The sequence below is a fragment of the Nannobrachium achirus genome, assembly GCF_963921795.1.
Source record: "Nannobrachium achirus genome assembly, chromosome: 15".
Taxonomy (NCBI): Eukaryota; Metazoa; Chordata; class Actinopteri; order Myctophiformes; family Myctophidae; genus Nannobrachium; species Nannobrachium achirus.
The window spans coordinates 18,466,168-18,488,387 of NC_137822.1; the positions used below are offsets into that span (position 1 = coordinate 18,466,168).

Sequence of the window (22,220 nt, forward strand, 5' to 3'; positions counted from 1 at the left end):
CCCAAGCATACAACCCTGATTGGCCAACCCTTGAAGCTGTTTGAGGAAATAGAATCTCAATGGATCGGTGCCAGACCATACTACAACACCACTACCGCCAGGGGGTGTTGTTGTGTTCGGTCTGGTTTATTAACCAGGCAAGCTGGGACCCACACAGCCCTTGTTTCACTAGGAATTACACGATAAAGGTTGCGAAAGCCATTTTAGCTGGTCTTTAAATACATGTATAAACAACATAGGATGTATTTTATGTCTCTCCCAGCCCCGGTCTGTGTTGAACTGCTCATCTGAGCAGCCATCAGCTGGTAGATGCTGATAAAACAGAATTTACCCTCCGGAATAGGTAAGGTTATGAAAAAAGAAGAGAAAGAAAATCTAAAACATTCTGAATTTCAGAACTGTTATACATTAAAGACATGAGCCTTTTTGTAGACCCCCTCTGCATGCTGTCTGTTTGATGGTCGGGTATTGGTTGATCTCAGTGCCCACCTAGGTACTTAAGGGTCTCGACCTGTTCCACCACCTGCCTCTCCAACAAAAGTGTGCCATCCATCTCCACAACACAGCTCCTTGGTCCATGCTGTCTACATATTGCCTGTATGTGAACAGGGAACCCTCATCATAAACTTTGGTGCATGGGGTTTTTCTGGGTATGGGGGTGAGGGTTGTCTCCCCCATAGGTTGACGCCCCCTCGCGGCTTGGGAGCTTTTGGCTACGCTCCCTTCATGGCAGGGAACATTCAGTGTAGCAACATTTTCATAAAATACCAAAGAACTGTTTTATTTTTTTATTTACATGTCGCCCACTTCCACTGTGCTTTCTGCGGAGACACGCATTTAACATAGAACGACAGACACATAAAACGCAGTAGGTCTACTATGCAGAAAAAAATCACACTCGTGTGAACTGAGCGGTGGAGGCTGCGTGTGTGTGTGCGTGTGTGTGCATGCGTGCGTGCGTGCGTGCGTGCGTGCGTGCGTGTGTGTGTGTGTGAATGTGAGTCTGAACAACAGCGCCCCTCCCTTAACATGTGTGGTCAGAAAAGGTACTGCAGGCTACATACAGACACACACACACACACACACACACACACACACACACACACACACACACACACACACACACACACACACACACACACACACACACACACACACACACACACAAACCCACACACACGGCCACGTATAGGAGCGTTGTGACCACCGCTCAAAAAGGGGGAAAATACCAAAGAAGTGTTTATTTTCTTATTTACAAATCACCCGCTATACCACTGTGCTTTCTGTGGAGACACGCATTTAACATAGAACGACAGAAAAAATAAAGCTCAGTACTATGCAGGAAAATACCAAAGAAGTGTTTATTCTTTTTATTTTCATGTCGCCCGCTACCACTGTGCTTTCAGCGTAGACGCGCTTGACACAAGAGGTCTCCCACTCTGGCCTCTCCTTTCTGCATCGCAAGCCTAGGGGGGGCGTCAACCTTGTCCAAAACCTCAGACGATTTAGCTCCTCGCGTTCAGGAACAGCTGGAATAGCTGCACACTCCTTCAGCACACTCACCTAACCCTAACCCTATCATAAGGATGGAGAGGGCCTTATGCTCCTCCATTCGACTAGTACCGGGGAAGAGCTGGTGTCGGTCAGGGTCCAGTCCTCCAGGGTGTCAGTCCTTTTAAAACAGGCATAGAAGGTGTTCATCGACTGCTCTGCAAAGGAGGCTCGATCCGGGCACTGTGATGTGGGCTGGTTTCTGAGCTCTGCAAGTGTTTTTTTGGAGCTGTGTGGAACACAAGCTCCCTATACGTGGCCGTGTGTGTAGGTATGTTTGTATGTGGGTCTGTTTGTATGTGGGTCTGTCTGTATGTAGCCTCAAGAATGTGGTGTAGTACCTTTTATGACCACACATGTTAAGGGAGGGGCGCTGTTTTCAACTGCAATACACACACACACACACACACACACACACACACACAGCTCCACTTCGAACAGAGGTTCGATTTTTTTTCTTCTGTCTTTCCTTTTTCAGTTCATTAACATGTTTTTTGTTCCCCTTTATAAACAATATTATCGTTGTTGAGCCAGTGTTTAAGCTCTCTGGTGATGTCTGATATGTCTTGTTGGAATGACATTGTGACCCTCACTACTTTGAAAGAACATCTGCCAGTCAGTGATCTGACAATACTTCCTGTCCATAGTAGTCATTATTCCAAAACTGGATGCTTTTTGAAAGGATCTTCTCAAGATTCTTCTGTGTTTTGGCAGCAGTAGAATTACATTATGATCTGAGAAACCAGTGGGACGGCTGGGTCAGGACAGGAGGCATATGTGCTTGATGTGGGTGCTATCTCAGATCCACCGTCTGGAACCATACTTTGAGGTCAGCCTGGAGCTATGTGACACTCCATATTTGGGCATACCGACGTAATCAATATGAGATTACGGTATATGGAGGACCATCATTATAATGACATAGGATATTCTCTACTACAGAGGTATTATAGCTACAGATAGCACAGGGAAGCCACACCATTGTTGTGGGCTCGCTGAAAATCTTAGACCAAGTTTATTCTCCTCAAAAAAATGACTGACAGTACAAAGGCAGGGACTTTAGCCAATGAGGAGCAGCGTTCTTGGTGACATCACCACCAACAAGTACGACTTGATATAAATAACAACACCACCCACATGAAATCTTTGGGCTCGCTGAAAGGTGAGACCATTGGAACGCTGCTCCTCATTGGAACGCTGCTCCAATGAGGAGCAGCGTTCTTCAGCCCACAGTATTTCTAGTTAGACTCGGTTCTATTAGTGGGCATTTTTGTTGGCTTGTTTTTGGTCTTTTTAAGTGGGCTAATGTTATGTTTTCTTTTTCTGTTGGTAGTCATGGCTGTGAGTTCCCACTTGATGTTGTGTGGGAGTCCTGCCCGCTTTAGACCATACTGAATGACTGATAGCTTGCATAATGCCTTCAGACCAGGACATAAGTCCAAGATGTTCAAATGAATGATCTGATCATAATCCATTCTGTACGTACCAAAGAGAATGCTACGATTTCCTACCATGCAACAACAGTATATCATAAGGATCGGGCCTTTCCCCTTGGCCTCAACCTGCTTCCAAGAGAAGGTCTCTGGATTGAACTTCACAAACAGATGTTTTTGTGAGCTGGTTGGGTACCACCTGGATATACCACGATATATGTACAGCTCTCCATTGTAGGCAAAGGCCGAATGGCCCCAGTGTCCTCCTGGAAACTGCGGCGCAGAAGCGGTGCTCAGCCAGCAGTTGGTCTCTGTGTCAAACACTCTGATGTTGTTGTAGAATGTGCGATGGTCCTGTTTTCCCCCAAATACAAGCATCTTTGTCCCAATGATGGTGGCAGAGTGAAATGACGAAGCAAGCGCCAGAGTGCCTCTGGTGTTAATCAAAGACCAGACCATTGTGTTGGTGTCCAACTTGTAGAGGTCATTAGTGAAAGTCTGCCTGCTTCCTCCATAGATATACATGACCCTCCCCTGTGCACAGGCCGAGTGGTAGCACCTCCCCGGTGGAACGCTGCCAGAAACCTTGGGCTTGAGCCATTTGTGGGTGTCGACGTCGAATTCATAAAGCACGTTGCAGTACTCCCTTGTGTACTTAAACCCACCCCAGATGTAGATGATGTCTTTTATCAGCACAGCTGTGTGGCCCACGCGTTGGGGAACCTCAAGGGGGCGCCCTCTCCCAGCTGTCACAAGGGGAATTTTCAGCCATCGCAAAGACACTGTGCTGAAGACGTGCACATCAATCTGGCCTTGCACATCCGTCTTGGGATCATAGGAATCATTGAACATGGACAGTCCTCCTCCTAATGAGTACACCTTGTCGCCCACTGCCACAGCAACATAACCGGCTGTCTTTGGAACTCCCTTCTTATGAACTGTCCAGTACATCGTCTCTGTCTTGCTCTGTATCTATGTGTCTCTATTTATCTAAGCGTCTGTCTCTCATCTATGTGTGGCTCCTTAGGTGTCTCTCTGTGTGTCTCTCTCTCCAAGTCATCTACAACAATTTCAATATGTCCTTATGTAGTCTGGTTTGACATCATACAACACAAACTGTTGCCATATAGGCGTTATCTGCACATCCTTTTCTCTCACAGTTTCTCATAGTTACTAAGACAACACATCTTTAAACACAAATGTGTCAGCTGCGAATAGTTCGTTCGAACTTAGTTCTTTTGGGTGAACAAAATGAGCTTCCTGAATAGATCCGTTCAGTCAGTTTAGTAGCTAATGCACATTTTTGATTCACTGTGAGGGAAGCTCTGACTCCCCCCCAACAGTGAACCCTTCCATTCCTTGCTCTTCATCAGCAAATAACATTCCTTCCTTGGTAGGCAGGTCACAGTGGCATTTGCCAGACGATTCATCGTTTGTGGTTGAATTGTTGGACCCGAAAGAATTCAGGTTGGGTTTGTGTGCATGACTGAGGAAACAATCCCCTGAGCTACATTTCTTCACACATTTTGTCAAAAATCTTAACCACCTAGAAAAGGTGCTCACAGTAGAACACTTATAGCCACCAGGCCTAGTGGAACTCCATATTCGAGCAAGTGTCATCTGTGACCACGGACAAACAGGTGTGAAAACTCATCTCGACTGGCTGTCCCCGTCACCACACTTCTCTCCGCAGCTCCTGTAATGCTCTGGCGACTCACCAGGGGGGTGCTTCACACTTTTAAAACACTTGCAGTAGAGAAAATAAGCCACGGGGACACGGGGACAATCAGTTGGTTCATTGTAGGGGGGACAACTCACACCAAATAGTCTAGTAGGAAAGGGGGGTCCACGCACGCACATAGGGTGGATTTTCTTTCGCCACCTGTTTTTTCTTAATCCTTAAAGGGTATATTTTAAGATTCTGCCAGGTGCCAAGCTGAAATATCGTCCCAAGGGGTTCATTTTTAAAGATTTCTTGCACCTACCCATTCAAAGACCCCCCCAAACAATCTTCTTTAAGTAGCATGTGAGGGGTCTAACAAGGGTTTTTTCATGATTCTGAATCCATTGCAATCTGAATCCATGCAAGCATTTGTTTTGCACGAAAAACTTTTTCCTGTATAGTAGGTGAATGGGTAGGTGCAAGAAATCATTAAAAATTAACCCCTTGGGACGATATTTCAGCTTGGCACCTGGCAGAATCTTAAAATATACCCTTTAAGGATTACGAAAAAACTGGTGGTGACAAAAAATCCACCCTTTGCGTTTGGACCCCCCTTTCCTACTAGACTAAAATGCCAGATGCCATTACTTAACACACACCAAGCATTGGTGATACTGCCTCAAGAAAATCTTTACTTTGTTTTTACTTTTGTTTGGACTAGTCCCTGCTCTCATTGCGACTGTGAGTCGCATTTTTATGAAAACCTGCAGATCATGTCTGTCAGTCCATCCGTGCGTCACGCCTCATGTCATGCTCCATGCCTCATGTCACGCTCCATATATGGCCAAGATCCCAGATATCACTATTACTATTAAGCCCATCTGGGAAAGCCCAATTTGCCCATGCATATGTGGACATATTGTGTCTGTCTCATGATGACCAGTGTGGTTGTCACTACGTGAGTCACACTTGCAAATGAATTCCATCCTTGTCCCTTTTATGCCCATATATGGAGATCCCTGATGTCATCAATATTAAGCCCATATCTGTGTTTCAGCGCAACCTCAAAGTCAAAGAAATCGTTTTCAGTTATTATGGTATGGCAAAATGTAAAATGTAATGCATCTTAAATTCTAAAACGTAATGCATCAATGAAAATATATTTAACAGAGTTATGTTACAGAAAGCAATCTATGTTAGATTAAAATGCAAACATCAATTTGTAAAGAAGTAATATCAGTAGTAATAATAATAATAAAAACAAACAAACAGAAAAGAACAAGTTTCAGACATACATACAGTACAATGGAACTGTTCTATTTGATGTAGTTGTTGTCATATTCTTCAACATATGGATTTGATTTCTATTGAATTATGCGCCTCTTATGGCCATAGCTGCTGGTCTCGGGGCCTCTTTGTGTTTGCCTTTTGGAATAAGATGCCATCTGTCCCTGGCTGTACTGGTCCCCCTCTCCTACCCTGTAATATACTCATGGATATAATCCCACCGGTTCTGCATTCTCTCCCCTCACCGGAGGAGGACTGACATCCCTAGCGAATTATCAGATGTATCATAATGCATAGGGGCTTCCTATTGGTGCTCTTGCTCCTCTGTACCCCTCCTCTCATAGAGGGAGTAGTCCATATTCATGAGGAAGGCGCCTCTTCTTTCCACTGTGCTGCGTGTTCTTTCCTCCTCACATCTGCTGGTGGTATTGTGGAGCTGTGGAGTCGGAGGGAGGGCCGTAGGGTAGACATCAGCAGTAGCAGTAGGAGGAGGAGGAGGAGGCTGCAGCCATGTCAGATTGCTGTGTGCTGGACGCTGTGTGAGAACCAGCCATGGCAATGTCGCTGAGCGCTGACGATGAAGACTACGACTCTGACACTGAGCAGGTTAGCACACTGAACCCCTTGCAGGCAGACACAGTCAGGCCACCAAGCGATGCTGCTGTCAGACAGAGAGGACTGAGCAGCGTCTCAGAAGGGCAGTGAGGAAATGGAGCCACCTGAAGATAAATTAACTGTTAGTGTTTTCCATGCTAGTTCTTTTTTTTCCCCTTCCTTCATGCCCTTTGTTTTGCGAGGTTTATTGACATTGGATTATGTGCCAGTGTTCATGTTATGTTTGTATGTGGGCGCATGCTGTGCAGGTAAATGCAGCAAGGAGTTGTTTAAACATCTCTGGTCCTCTGGGCAGTTATGGGTCATTCCAGAGGAGAGAGGGGGAATGACAGACAAGGAGAATGAGTGAAGATTCAAGTAGATGCAGACGAAGAGGAAAGATGAATGATTAATAGTTTTGGCTAGTTGGTTGTGTTGTTGAAGTGAAGCGTTTCCTCAGAATTCCTTTCAACTGTTAGTTCATTAGAGACTGAGAGTCAAGTCGTTGTAATTTGAATGTAGAAATATTATTCTGTTAAAGCTTTGATGACAGCATAAGCTATTCGTGACTAATGACATGAGATAAGGTTTACACAGCATAGCTTCTGTCTTCACACATAATCCAACTGTACTACTGTGCCACACCCCCTTAGATGAATACATTGGCTACCTAAGTGTTGGGACTTGGGAGAGGAGTAATTCATTATTTTGATCTTTTTACAGACTCTACAATACATTTTCTTGTTCCCTCTTTTTGCTGGTCATGCAAATGCAGCAAATGGTTTAACTTAGTGCCAGTAAGTCTTTGCTTAAATTCTAGGTTGTATGTGAAGCACTAACATCTACAGTTCCACCATCTCAAGGTGTGCCTACTGTGATTACTGTGATTTAAAAGTGTATACTGCAAAACTAGTAAATATAAAAGGTATACAATACATGACACTATACTATAAAACATAAAGTGCAGTTTGCTCTTTATTAATTCTCTTTAGTTTGATCAAAAAGAAGGATTTTATAGGTTGTTTTGCTTCAGTGGAATAGAAAGCAATATAAATGGATTATGTGCATGTTACTGATAACAGCTGTGAAACACCTGCACCTGAGGTCAATTATCACATGCATTTGAAAGTTTCCATTAGCTTGTGTTCATTTCAGTATTAAAGTTGAATTCACAACACCTTTAGAATGACTTGTAGTGTTAACTTATGAGGTGTGTATTTCTTAGACCAGACATACTATAGATGAAAAGGTTTTTAGTAGAACTTCCAAATACTTTCAACAATATCCAAATGGTGTGAAGCTTAACTACTGTCAGAACACTAATGTACATAGTAAAAACCTGTTTAGTGATGACAACAACATGACAGGTACATTTGATTTAGTGTAAATGAGTATAAATGTTATTAGCATTAATGTATGACTGACACTTCATCCTCCAGCCACTGTGTCAATTTATAAATCTCACAAATACAAATATTCCATTGGGTTGTGATGTAGTGTGTGTGTCTTTCTATATAGGTCTGTTTTGTTGACCACTTAAGCCTGATAGCAAAAACTGCTGATCTACATCTCATCGTGACATTTTCACGATGCATTGTGAGCTTGTAGATCGGCTATTTTTGCTGTTTTTGATTAAATACTGTAATTTTGTACAAAATTGACAATTGCTCAAAAATAATGATACCATGCAGTTAAATAAAGTATTTGAAGTGCACCCTCCCTAAAGCTGTCCCTCCAGGAATATGCAAACATATTATTGGCCAAATTAGCAGCCCCCAATTTCTATCTCCTGTGCATTAATTTCTAAAACCTAATTATAAGAGCACCAGCTTTCACACATGCTTTAGATACATAAACAGACCTTTATTGATATTCAGTTGTTATGGCAGTGCTGCAATGAAAAATATAGAAACAATGAAACACTACTGTTATTACTAGTAGTAGTAGTAGTAGTAGTAGTAGTAGTAGTAGTAGCAGTAGTAGTAGTAGTAATACGAATAGTCAAGTAATAATGTACAGGGATTAGGAATAAAGTACAAAAACAACACAAAGGAGATTTAGGATTTTGCTTTAAAAGAAAATCCTGAAGAAGGGACCATGGTCTATAGAACTTGGATGACACAGTTAGGGCCTGTGCTTTGCACTCTTACATAAAATATGAATACCACCTTAGAATAGGGTAGCTTTCTCCACGCATACATACACTGAAAAACATTTAGACAATACTGATATTGTGGTAACTTATATTCATAAGTAGTGTTAAATGAATACATATACTCCAGTGCTCTGTATTAGCTGTGTCTAAGTAAAGTAGACATTTGAGGACATGCAACTTGCAAGTCAGTTACTCACACTATGGGCCCTATCTTCCAACCTGTGCAATCCCTTGGCACTACCCACTATCCCTAAAATTGCTATCTTGTCTACACATGTTTGGGAAGGCGCATAGTGGATTCTAAAATCACCCTCTTCCAAATTTGTTTGGTAGAGCGTGCCTGCAATGGACATGTTGGGAGTCATTCAGATGTCTCCTTCACTCCTAATTCTTAACGAATCGCTGTGATTCATAGTTTCAGCAGAAGTGAGTGTCAATTCCTTGTGTCAATTGTGTTTATAAGATAAGATGATAGTCTATAAAAAGAAAACAATCATTTGTGCGATGCCAATTGCACCAAAATACACTCTTCCGTTTTATTAATCCATTGCGAAGGAAATAAATATATACGGTATAGACAACATGTTCTGAGCCAGTAGATTGTCTATTTTTGGTGAAGAGATTTGATGTAGTGGGGAATAAAGGGAGGGGACCTATAGAACTCAGCGGATAGCCTAAACTACAGGGTTTAGGTGGTTTAAGGCTGCATTCAATAGCATCTGCTACAAGTCACATTCCTGAGCTGAACCATTTCTTATAAGTTACTTGAATAAAACATGTGCTTTAAACAGTATAGTAGATAGACATCACTGCCAGGTTTACAAGAAATGCTTTGAGCTCACTGTAGGGTTGAGTGTCAATATGTCATCATTGTGTCATCACTCATCATTGAATTTAGATGTCATTGTACGTATCAGTAGTCTGGGAGTAAAAGCATAGGGAGGTAGCTGGGCTAAGTCTGCTGACGCAACAGGCAGCGTACTTCCCCAAACAGAGTTATCATTAACCCATCTTGCCAATGTTTATCCATAGTCCATTGTTGTAACCTTAGAACAGTGGTCTCAAACCTTTTAAGTTCAAGGACCCCCCCTTAACTCCATTTGTACCCCACTTTGAGAACCACTGCCTTAGAAGATGAAGAACTTGGCAAACAAGTTATTGGTGGCTGGGAGGGGATTTAGGGGGGCAATGTTGACAGCTGTCTCAGGCCCCTTTGCTAATGTCTGTGTGGTACCAATCTTGAGGTTTGTTGCCTGTGGCATCTGCTTGAGAGGTTTTTAAGACACTGCACACACCATGTTGTCAGACAACATGATATGTAATCTCATACAATAGGCCATAAGCTATGACAGTGACTTGATTTTATTAAATCTTTTCATTTCTGTTTTATTTTAATAGGTCAAAGCAAGGCAAGTTAATTTGTATTAAGCACATTTCAACAACAAGGCAATTGAAAGTGCTTTACACAAAACTTTAAGCATTGATACATTAAGACAGAGGATTAAGAAACGCGTTATAGAAACGCATTTAAGACGGTGTACAAAGGCGGGTTGGATTCAAACCGGGGTCAGCTGTTGTTTGAGACATTTAATATGAAGGAAACCGCTGACAGATCTCATCGCTTTAAGCTGCAGTGCTTACCTGGAATAACATTTGATCATTATACTATCTGGTCCCTTTTCGGTTGTCTTCTCACACCGAGCAAGGTCTTGTCATGAATACCAACATGGTATTCTTATCCACATAACCTGTATATCGTCGTTGTCGGGTGGAAACCTTGTATGTCCAAGACAGTTCATTTTGTATTTATCATTTAAAAAACATTTTGAAAACGCCTCGCACCGCACCTTGTAGATCTGCTGTTTTCACTGCTTTTGTGCGACGGCCTTGTGCGATGAAGCAGGGCTTTGCTTCGCGATAAAACGTACAAATTTGAAACTTGGAGATACCAGGTTTCTGCCCGACAACGACGATATACTTTGTCGTGCAATGAATATGGTCAATAGCTCCAAAATAGAGTGGTCAATAGAGATTACCCAGGCCCTGCTCCAAATGTCTCCCTAATACTGTCTAATACAGCTGTCGATTGAAAGTCTGATTTCCCCAGTCATTCTGCTTAATGGCCATCATTACAACGAGTTGATCTAATGTGCTCTGGAGTGTGCTTTCTCTCTGTTTTAGTTTGAGAATAATACTGTTCTTATTGGTTACAAGTCTCTGTGTGTCATAGACTATTCTGGCAGGGAATGGAACGTGGCTGTTGCTATGCTGATGCTAGGAAAAACTGCACTGCTGATGAGCGCACACACACACACACACACACACACACACACACACACACACACACACACACACACACACACACACACACACACACACACACACACACACACACACACACACACACACACACACACACACACACACACACACACACACACACACACACACACACACACACACACACACACACACACACACACACACACACACAGAATGAGATCTTCATTTCCCAAAGCGATGCTCTCTTACAGTACATTCATTTCTGTACTGTATTTCCTCTAATCTCTGTTCTTCTCTCACTGGTAATGGTGTCACAGACAATATTGCCATGAAACATTCAATTGAGTTCTGAAACCAGGAATCTAATTTGCTATTAGAACCAGCTAAATCATATATACTGTACTTAATTGACTATAGGGTCCCTCCGGGCACCATCCTTGGCTCACTCATCCCCCCCCCCACAGACACACACACACACACACACACACACACACACACACACACACACACACACACACACACACACACACACACACACACACACACACTGACACACCACGTACTCTGCGAAACGGGTCGCAATGAACTTGGTGGAACTGCTATTTTCACCTGTTATGCGTTTCCCCGCATTTGTTAAAAGCACTACTCAGTGTGGTTGCGATGTATCACATGTGGTTCACTGGGTTTTTTAAGATTTGTTTTTGGGCTTTTTGCCTTTATTGGATAGGACAGTAGACTGACAGGAAATGGGGGAGAGACAGGGAGTGACACGCGGCAAAGGGCGCCCGGATCGGGAATCGAACCGGCGACGCCGACTGGCATTGATGCCGAAATGGCAATGCCTATATGGTATGCGCCTGGTCCACTAGGCCACCAGGCGCCCATGTACACTCCTTAAAGTCACTGAGCATTGTACAGTGGAGATTTGATCCGAGAGATAAATACAAAATTATTATAGAAGATTTGTACAACCACGCTCAGGGTTACAGACCTGTAAAGGTCCATTTGGACCCCTGGTGGGCCCTGTACCAGATGTTGAGAAACAGTGCTGTAGCGTGTCTCTTTCTAGTTGTAAGTGAGGAGGACAGGAATGCAAGGAGGAACAGAATGTAGAATACAAGGACAATGACTACGGAGATCAAAAGGCTTGTGTTCTTCATTACCCAGTACTATTAAATAGGTCACATCTTATTTCTTCTGTAATAAATCAGTCATGTGGTGATGTGCCCTGTATGTCATAGCGATTCATGCTGAATGAAAAAGATTGTTTCTCTTTGAGGCAGAACCTGAATGGACTATAAATTGGTCTGCTTGTACTATCCTATCCTGTTTGCTCTTCTTTCTAGCTCTATTCTTCTTCCCTTTCTTTCCTGAAAACTAATTATAAATGGCAGTGCTTGTATGAAAAATAATTTCACACACTTGTTTACGCCTGTAAACCTGTAATGTGACAATAAACCTGATTCTGATGTGGACAACCACCTGCAGCAACAGTTTGTTTAATGTTTATGGTTAGCCCTTATGTGTGTGCAAACATGTGTTGATGCACATAGTCATTTTGATTGTGTGTGTGCACTGTGCACCCCTTTGTCTGTGTGTGTATATGCAGGTGTGAATGTCTTGAATGTGAATGAATTGAATGTGTCAGGGTTTTTGGGTGTTTGGTTGGGGTATTTTCCTTTTGAGTTGTTCTATACAGTCCTTCACCATTTACAGAGTGCCACCAATAGCAAAAAGCTGGGGTTATTTAGCCTTTTGCAGAATCCTGATTGGTAATTTAACACTGAGTGGACTATTCCGTGTTAAATTAAATCTCAGGATGTTGCTGTGTATAGAGGGACGAAATAGGCTAGAGTGATGGATGAAATAGACTACTAGAGTGACGGATGAAATAGACTAGAGTGATTGAGAGTGCTCAATCACTCTAGTCTAAATTACATTTCTCTACAGCTGATTTCAGTCACTGTCATTTTCCTATTATCTGCTGTACCAGTGCTGTAGTTATTGTTTGAGGATAACAAAGCCAAGAAAATCATAAGCCAAGAAAACAGGCTTGAGGTCCTATTCAGTTATTAATGTCCGAAAGAAAATGTCTATTCTATTCATCCTTTTTATTATCATAATTGTACTATTCCCCCCCCCCCCCATCTTATTTTTATTCTGGGTAACAATAAACAACTTTCAACAATGTAGTTTGAGCTTTTGTGCCAAATTGTATTTTCATTTTATCATTAATTTTACGTTCATATATATACTGTATATAGGTTGTAGAAAAGATTTAGTTTGAAGATGGTTTCAAATGAGTGCAATAATTTGATCCAGGCCTGCCACTATCAACATGATATGTCTTGTCTGTTAGAGATCCAAATACTACCAATAAATAGGTCTTCTTTTCCCTCAAGATAATTGACGAGATACTCTTTCTGCTTTTGTCCTTTCAGCCACGGCCCCCCAACCGGCCCAAGCCTAAGATGGCAGCATCCCCTGCATCAGCTGTCAAGTTGTCAGCTAGTCGGGGAACATCTGGTGCTAGGAGAAGACGCACGCGCTGCCGGAAGTGCGAGGCATGCCTGCGTACAGAATGTGGAGAGTGCCACTTCTGCAAAGACATGAAGAAGTTTGGAGGGCCTGGACGTATGAAACAATCTTGCATCATGAGACAGTGCATTGCCGTGAGTTCCCTGCTCATGTAGTTAGTTCTCATGGTGCTTTAAACATTGCTTATGGCTTTTATTAATCATTGCATTGTTAGTTATTAGCAGGCAACTTGGGTGACAGAGGGGGTAAAGTTCATGCCCATCACTGTGGAGAATAGCATTATAGGAGTTGCAGCATCACAACACAGCAATACCCCAGAAGTTAATAGAAAGCACATTTTAAAGGTCTTTTAAGTGCTACTACTACTATCGACAGCTGAAGGTTTTCTCCCCCCCCCCCAGCCTGTGTTGCCCCACACGGCGGTGTGTTTAGTCTGTGGTGAGGCAGGGAAGGAGGATACAGTGGAAGATGAAGAGGAGAAGTTTAACCTCATGCTCATGGAGTGCTCCATCTGCAATGAGATTGTTCATCCTAACTGCCTTAAGGCAAGTTTAGTCGTCACACATTGTCTTATTCGCTCAAAGTCAACAACTCCTGTATGGCAGTTAAATCTTCACTGTTGGTTTTGCCTCGCACAATTAACCAGTCTCTTTCTTCTGTCTTGCTCAGGTGAAAGATTCAGGGGGAGTTGTAAATGACGAGCTTCCAAATTGCTGGGAATGTCCAAAGTGTAACCATGCAGGAAAAACAGGGAAAGTAAGCATCTGCGTCATTGTTATTCTATACATTTATTATATTCTGCATGATGCTTTACTCACACAAAAATAGCAGATCTACAAGCTCAGAGCACATCGCAGTGCGTTGCGAGCTTGTAGATGGTCTATTTTTGTTGCAGAACGCCAGAACCAAAAGAAATACAATGGTGAAAGATATAGTTATCGTTATAGTGCTCAGTGTGAATAGCGCTAAAATCAGGTTTCTTGCTCCTTTGTCAATCTTCATAACAAAGAGCTAAAGTATAAAGTTGTCTTTCCTGTTTTCTCAACTTTTGGCCTTAAAGCAAAAAAGGGGGCCAGGGTTCAAGTATGCGTCCAATCTTCCGGGCTCGCTATTGAAAGAACCACGGTTGAACCGGGACGTCAAAGAGGAGCCTGAGCTTCCCATGATGCCAACAGCGATGGGCACAGCTCTGAGTAGCACATCTGTAGTGAAGAGAAAAGCAGAGCGCGATGAAACCCCCAAGAGGAAAGACGAGGAACCTCCTAAGAAACGTCCCCCTATGCTGTCCCTGGATACCTTATCTCGGTCCAGGCTTGAAGACAACCCACTTAGGAAGAAGAGGAAACTTTTTGATACCAATGATGAACCTGTCGTTGTCAAAAAGAAGGTATGACTCTCCTATAATCCCAAGCAATCATGGTATTATTTCATAATCTTTAATCCAAGTGGATTCGACTACAAGCTTGGCGACAAATATGCTCGTAATAATTCTAAATAAGCCAGCCGCAACTTTACATTTAAAATATTTTAAAATGAAATGTTGTGTTCCTTTCCATCACAGAAGAAGCTGTCAAAACCCGAAGATTCCTTAACTACCAAATTGCTGCGGCAAATCAAGAAAGAAAACGCCAATGGTGACGATGAAGAGGATCGAGAAGATAACGAAGAAGAAGAAGACGACAGATTTTCACTGGAGAGGCTTCGATTAAAGGGAAAAAAGGAACCCGAGGATGAAGATGAGCAAGAAGAGGAAGAGGAGGAGGAGGAAGAGGAGGAAGAATCAAAAAAGGAGAGAGGTGGGAGTCTTGAAGAGAAAGCCAAGGTTCTTCTAAGTCCACTGTTGAGGACATCAGCTGCCAGAGAAAATGACCAGTGTTCCTCCAACTCTCCCAGAGCTGGCACCAGCAATGAACCAGGCGATGCCCAGGAGAAGACCTCTGGCCAGTTAAAGGCTAGGCAGCAGCGCCGGCGACTCCCCAACAAGGAGCTGAGCAAGGAGCTGAGCAAGGAACTCAACCAGGAGATCCAGAAGACAGAGGACTGCGTGGCCAATCAGAACCGCAGGCCATTTAAGACAGAGGACAACTGGCGAACACTGAAGGGCGAGGAGTCTTACGCCAGTCAGACTCAGAACCGCAAACCACTAAAGACAGAGGACTCGACCACTAATCAGAGCCGGCGGAGCCTTAAACTCGAGGAGGGCCTGACCAATCAGAACAGACGACCGCCGAAAACGGAGGACGGCCTGGCCAATCAAAACCACAGGCTGACGAAGACTGAGACCGCAAATGAGGGGGAGGAGCCAAAGCCTAGGCTGCCACTCAATAACGGAAGCGGTGACCTGGGTGACTGGTTGCGCCACAGGGGCCGGGAAGTGAACGGGACCCCGCGCGGGTTTTCCCCGCTAGGCTGGAACCGAAGCCCTCCGATAACGCCTATATGCCCCCGTCCTCCGCCCTGCCGATCGCCACCAAAGTGTATTCAGATGGAGAGGCATGTGATCCGGCCCCCTCCCATCATGCCTCCACCTGACAGGCTACCCTTAGATGACGGTGAAACACATGTCATGCGTAGGGAAGTGTGGATGACAGTGTTCAGTCACCTGACTCACAGCGATCTGTGTGTCTGCATGCGAGTCTGCAGGACTTGGAACAGATGGTGAGCGTTAGGCTTGATTCGATTGTAGATAGGTACACAACCAAGACTGTATAAAATCACACTTTAGACCAGGGTTCCCCAATTAGTTTTCCCCAAGGGCCGAATTATGTCTAGGGTTCAAGTCGAGGGCCACGACATTGCAGGGGTGGCGGTGACGTTCCCGCTACTCCAGCGACAGTTCAGATATCGTCGTTGTCGGTTGAAAATCTTGTATGTCCAAAACCGTTCGTTTTGCATTTATCATTTCCAAAAATATTTTAACTAGTGAAAACAGCCGATCTACAAGCACACAACGCCTCGCACCGCGAGGCGTTGTGTGCTTGTAAATCTGCTGTTTTCACTACTTTTGTGCGACAGCCTTGTATGATTTGCGAAAGAACGTACACATTTGGAGATACGAGATTTCCACCTGACAACGACGATATACTAGTGTTGTTGCTGCTCTTATACCACCATTATTACTGGGGTTGGTGTGGGCCAGACAGTAGCCCCCCGCGGGCCGCAAATGGCCCGCGGGCCGTCTATTTGGGAACCCTGTTCTACAGCCTTGAGTAAGGCTTGATTTATGCTCCTGCAACAAAAATAACTTTATGTAGATTTTGTTAATTTGGGGGTCTGTCCATAAAAATACTTATTATCTCCCCTGTTGACTTTGTTTCACTGGAGGTACCTTATGAAGAACCCTATACTGTAACTGTAAACATTTTAAAGTCCCATACATTTTTATCTTTTGAGGTGACCTCTGTAGGTTATACAGTCGCTCTAAGTAATAAACAAGTAATACGCTTCTGTGTGACTTCCTAGGTGCTGTGACAAGCGACTTTGGAAGCATATTGATTTGAACCGCTGCAAATCCATCACACCTCTCATGCTGAGTGGTATCATCCGTCGACAGCCAGTAGCATTGGATCTCAGCTGGACCAATATCTCCAAGAAACAACTTAGCTGGATTATCAACAGACTGCCAGGTAAACGAAAAAGCCTGCCAGTCTGAGTGTTATTAGAAAAAAGAAAGAAAAATCTCTCTATATATATATATAGCAAGTGGAGTCCAGGTAGACCAAGGTGTAAAAGCTAAATGTTGCATTTATATTGGGCCTTCTCCAAAGCATGTTACTGTACATTCACACACACAGCGAAGGTGCCATGTCCTGCATTCCAAATTTAGGTACAAAAGTATTGGCATCAAAATACTTAAAGTAGCTAAAGTAAAAGTACTCATTATGCAGAATGTCCATTTTTAGAATCATAATATTCATAATAGTCATTTTGGAGTATAATAATTGATCATTAACCACTTAAACACTAAAAGAAAATAGACAATCTACAAGATCACAACGCTTCGCCATATGATGGATTACATTATTAACAGTTTGCAAAAAGTACAGTGGTACAGTTATACAATAATGCTAAAGGATAATGCAAAAAAGCCCTGTAAACTTGTAGATCTGCTATAAATAAATAAGTGATTCATAATTTCATTTATTATTAATAATCTAAATCTGCAAAGTAACTAAAGCTGTCATAAATGTGGCATAGAAAAAGTACAGTACATTTATTCTGAAATGCAGAAACAAAGTATCATGAAAATGTAAAAAGTAAAAGTACCTTGAAATTGTCTTACTATGTAATAGTTGAGTAAATGTACTTACTACACGACTGGAAGTCTTATCGATACTGTCTAAACATAAAATGGATTCTAGGTGTACATTGTATGACCTTGCAAAAAGACCAACCTTAATTTGTGTATTGATGTCATGGGTGTTGATGGAGCAATATACAGTATGAAATGATAGCGTTTGTTGCTAAAATTAGAATTCAGCTATTGGTTGAATGTACAAGGAGTTTCAGTGCATTCTTTCCTCTACATGGATAATTGTTTCCCAAGGGACTCCTGAGTCCTTTGGAAGCTTTTCTTTGTAATATACCCCCATTTCTTTTCTGGATTATTCACTGACTGTAATTACATTAGCATAGTTATTATTTGTTTATTTGTTGCCCTCAGGTTAACTAAAACCCTAGAAACAAGGAAATGAAAAATAGGGCACATCTTCCATTGGATCCCCGAAGGGAAATTCTAAGATTCTTTGATACATTTGCAGAATATTTAGCTTTCCTTGGTTAAGTTCAGGTCATTGTAATATTATGTACAGTATTCTCTGAGCAACAACAAATACAAACACAAAGATACATAAAAAGTATATTAAATTAGTGTGAGTTGATATGCAACATATGCTGTATGAACTTGCCATTGCTGCAGGTCTGAGGATACTGCTGCTATCAGGGTGCTCTTGGGTGGCAGTCTCTGCTCTCTGCACGTCTAGCTGTCCTCTGCTACGCACTCTGGATGTTCAGTGGGTGGAGGGACTGAAAGATGCACAGATGAGGGACCTGCTGTCGCCACCCACAGACAATCGGCCAGGTACACCAGCCTGTGATGTGTCCTGTAGCCAAAATGAACAAGTGTGATCATTACGTCTCCAAAATAGTCAGGGGTTCCAATCTTTTTTCTGCGGGAACCCAAAAGCACCCACACAAACCTACAAAACCAAATGATAAATTAACCACTATTTCTTACGGTTATTTTTCTTTTAGGAAAATGTATTTGCGTGTATTTCTCAATTTTATCAAAATGTTAGAATTTAATTTGAGTTCTTTTGGGGGTGTTTTAGACCTGCTTCTGGGCATGAAATCCTTGGCTGATGTTTTAGTTTGTTTTCCAGTTCAGTTCAAGCAGATTGAAACATGGCAGACTAACAAGCAACACAGCTGCTTGTATGGCTAATACAAATGGGCGATTTGAGTTTGTAGATTAGCCATGTTCATTTCTCTTTCAAATTAGTATAGGGCTGAAGTGAGTAAGATTTTCTTTTTCTTTTTTTTGGTACAAATCAAAATTAAGGAGATTAATAATGAACTGGGGAGAAGGAATCAATGAAAATTAAAATGTACAAACTAAGATTTTATAATGCAAACGTATAAGGTAACCGTAACAAAATTGTAATAGGAAATAATAAACTGGCTTGCCTAGACACATGGACAAACACAACACAACATTAAAACACACTCCCTTCCCAAGGGAGAGGCCCCCAACCAAACACTGGTGCACACGCAACTCAACACTTGGGATTTACCTCAGTTGTGCATAAGAAACACAACCTATAAAAGCAGCCACTCTTTAAAAAGAGAGTAACCACCAAATACCAGTGCACCCACATCTAGCTGCGTTAATAGGACAGCACCTTCAACTGGACCCGATCTGCACTCTTCCCCAAGTTCTTAACAGCCAAGCACTGATGAGGTGAGCAAACACAGGTGTGTTCTATCAGTCACTACCTGCAGCTAATAAGGTGGGGTTGTTACCTGCAGAGAGAGATAGTGTGGGGATTAAGGGGAGCAAATGCTAATTTCGTGCAATTTTGACTTAAAGCGCGAAATTTTGCACAGATGTAGCCCAGGGCTTGCTCTAATGATTTAGCTAGGGCGCCCGAGTCTGCGACCTTCGGGGTCGCCACAACGGCCAAATCAAGTTGGGCTCCCATTGACTTTCTATACAGGAGGAAAATACCCAGAATATATTTTTTTTCTGGGTATTTAAGGAGGATCTGAGGGGTCTAACTAGGGGTTTGTCATGATGCTGAATCCATTGCAGGCATTTGTTTTGCACAAAAAACATTCAGTGGGCTAGAAATGGCCTCAGAAAACAATACACGTATGGGTGAGTATTCATGTTAGTCGGAGGCCTTAGGGTTTTTTTTTCTCGTGCTAATCAGTCTAAAAGTTCAAAATTTTGCACAGATGTAGCTCAGGGCATGCTCTAATGATTTAGCTAGGGCGCCCGAGTCTGCAACATTCGGGGTCGCCACAGCGGCCAAATCAAGTTGGGCTCCCATCGACTTTAGTGATGAAAAGTGATGAGTCATCACTTTTCAGAGTTTTGTTGGTGCTGTGGTGACCCCGAAGGTCGCCGACTCGGGCGCCCTAGCTAAATCATTAGAGCAAGCCCTGGGCTATATCTGTACAAAATTTCGCGCTTTAAGTCAAAATTGCACGAAATTAGCATTTGCTCCCCTTAATCCCCACACTAAGATGAGAACAGGCAACAATAAAACACACACCACACTGTAAAAAGAAAGAGTGATAAAACAAACATTCCCTGATAGTTACCTCACACATACAAGGTCATATTTGCATTACGGAGTGGCAAGAGTCACTACTGTACCAAACTTGCTAACTTGTAAAGTATTGCTTTTTTAACCACATCAACTATATATCTCTGCTGTCGGGCAGAAACCATCTCCAATATATGAACTTTTCAACACCAAATCACTTTGCAGAAAATTGCCTATCTGATGTGCAAGCCACTTTGTGAGCTTGTAAATCTGCAATTCTTCGCCGGCTTGTATTGTATTATTACATGCCAAGAATCGAGACACTAGGGTTCACGTGGTTAAAGAAAAGGCTTGAGAGAGGATTACAATGAATAGCCTTATTTATCTCTCCTCTGTCTTTGCAGGTCAGCTGGACAATAGGAGTAAACTGCGTAATGTGGTGGAACTGCGGCTGGCCGGGCTGGACATTACAGACTCCTCTCTACGTCTCATCATTCGTTACATGCCCTTACTGAGCAAGCTGGACCTGAGCTACTGCAACCATGTTACTGACCAGTCTGTGAACATCCTGACCGCTGCAGGGACCACCACCAGAGACTCCCTTACTGACATCAACCTATCAGGTACTAGTGATGGGTATTGGCAAGAACCTCACAATGTGATACGTATTAAGATTATGTCAAGATATAATTGTATCACGATATATTGCGATGTGATACATATTTTGCAATATATTTTCCGATGCATTGCGATATATATTCCGATATATTGCCATATATATTGCCACGAATCACTGGAAGAGGAACTAGCTATAGTAAAGTGACATCTAGAGGTAGCAGAGTGTCAGGACATCTGCCTTTGGTTTCTATTCATGGGGGGAAAAACTCCCAAAGGATCCCGATACTATAGCCTGGATTATCGATACAGTACTGGGAAATGTAATATCTTGATATAATGCCATATTGATTATATTTCCCAACTATCAGGTACTGTAGGACGGTGGCTCAGATTTAATCAAATCTGAGTGTTAATAATTGCGTAGAAAATGTTGCACTTCTTGACAATAATATTGTACTGATTTCCAACGTAAAAGCTTCGGTAATCAGTAGTTTAGGAGTTTCCAAAATCAGGATTGCATCGGACCCAAACATCTGGTATTGGTCGGGCTCTATTGCTAACCTCACAGTTGTTAACTATTTGTCCTAACCTCCTTTCTCCCTGCAGTGTGCAACAGGGTAACAGACCAGTCGCTGACCTACTTCAAGCGCTGTGGAAGTGTCTGCCACATAGACCTGCGCTACTGCAAGCAGGTGACGAAGGAGGGCTGTGAACAGTTCATTGCAGAAATGTCAGTGAGTGTGCAGTTTGAACTTATTGAAGACAAACTCCTGCAAAAGCTCAGTTAGTTGGCAGAGAAACAATGAAGACTGTATGACATACACTGGTGGTAATACATATATTGTCCACACCGGGGCAGCAGGTGACTGTATTTATAATATAGAGAAAACTATTGTTTTTCTCTGTTGCTGTAAAACCTAATAAGGGAACTCATGCTGCTTAGCCAGAATGTTTTATTTTTTTGTCTTTGTTTTCTTCCGCCAAAAATGAGAATTTTAATCCATGCGGCGACCCAAATACCAGTCTAAGTTAATTATTGCAAGCATGTTTTTATGGATGTTGTTTTTGGGGAAACTTTCCAAATGTTTTTAAAACAAAAAACTTTTTTTCCCCTTCATGGACATTTATGTGTCATATTTTCTTGTTCACTGTCTGTTTTCTTGTGTTCCAATGCAAAGTTAATGCATTTTATAATAATATTTTTGTATCAGAAAGTGTTTCATACTTTTATGTGCAGTATTGAATGCACTGATGTACTGTACAGTACTGTTCAAATTGATAATCAATCTGCATCACTGTAGAGCTTTTTACTGTTAAGAAGCATATTT

At 42.4% G+C, this 22,220-nt stretch overlaps 1 protein-coding gene across 1 annotated transcript in view; it reads left to right on the forward strand.

The window, feature by feature from the left end:
• kdm2bb (lysine (K)-specific demethylase 2Bb) overlaps positions 1 to 21,926 on the forward strand; it is a gene marked incomplete at its 5' end in the record, with an annotated part of 37,474 nt that extends 15,548 nt beyond the window's left edge. Inside the window, 9 exons of the mRNA XM_080743000.1 lie at positions 13,408 to 13,638; positions 13,906 to 14,049; positions 14,174 to 14,260; positions 14,565 to 14,891; positions 15,066 to 16,162; positions 16,967 to 17,130; positions 18,423 to 18,584; positions 20,679 to 20,897; positions 21,499 to 21,926. Of these exons, the coding sequence (XP_080599126.1) occupies positions 13,408 to 13,638; positions 13,906 to 14,049; positions 14,174 to 14,260; positions 14,565 to 14,891; positions 15,066 to 16,162; positions 16,967 to 17,130; positions 18,423 to 18,584; positions 20,679 to 20,897; positions 21,499 to 21,680 (2,613 nt within the window). The 3' untranslated portion in view covers positions 21,681 to 21,926. The remainder of the gene's footprint in view (positions 1 to 13,407; positions 13,639 to 13,905; positions 14,050 to 14,173; positions 14,261 to 14,564; positions 14,892 to 15,065; positions 16,163 to 16,966; positions 17,131 to 18,422; positions 18,585 to 20,678; positions 20,898 to 21,498) is intronic.
• Positions 21,927 to 22,220: the final 294 nt, after the last annotated feature.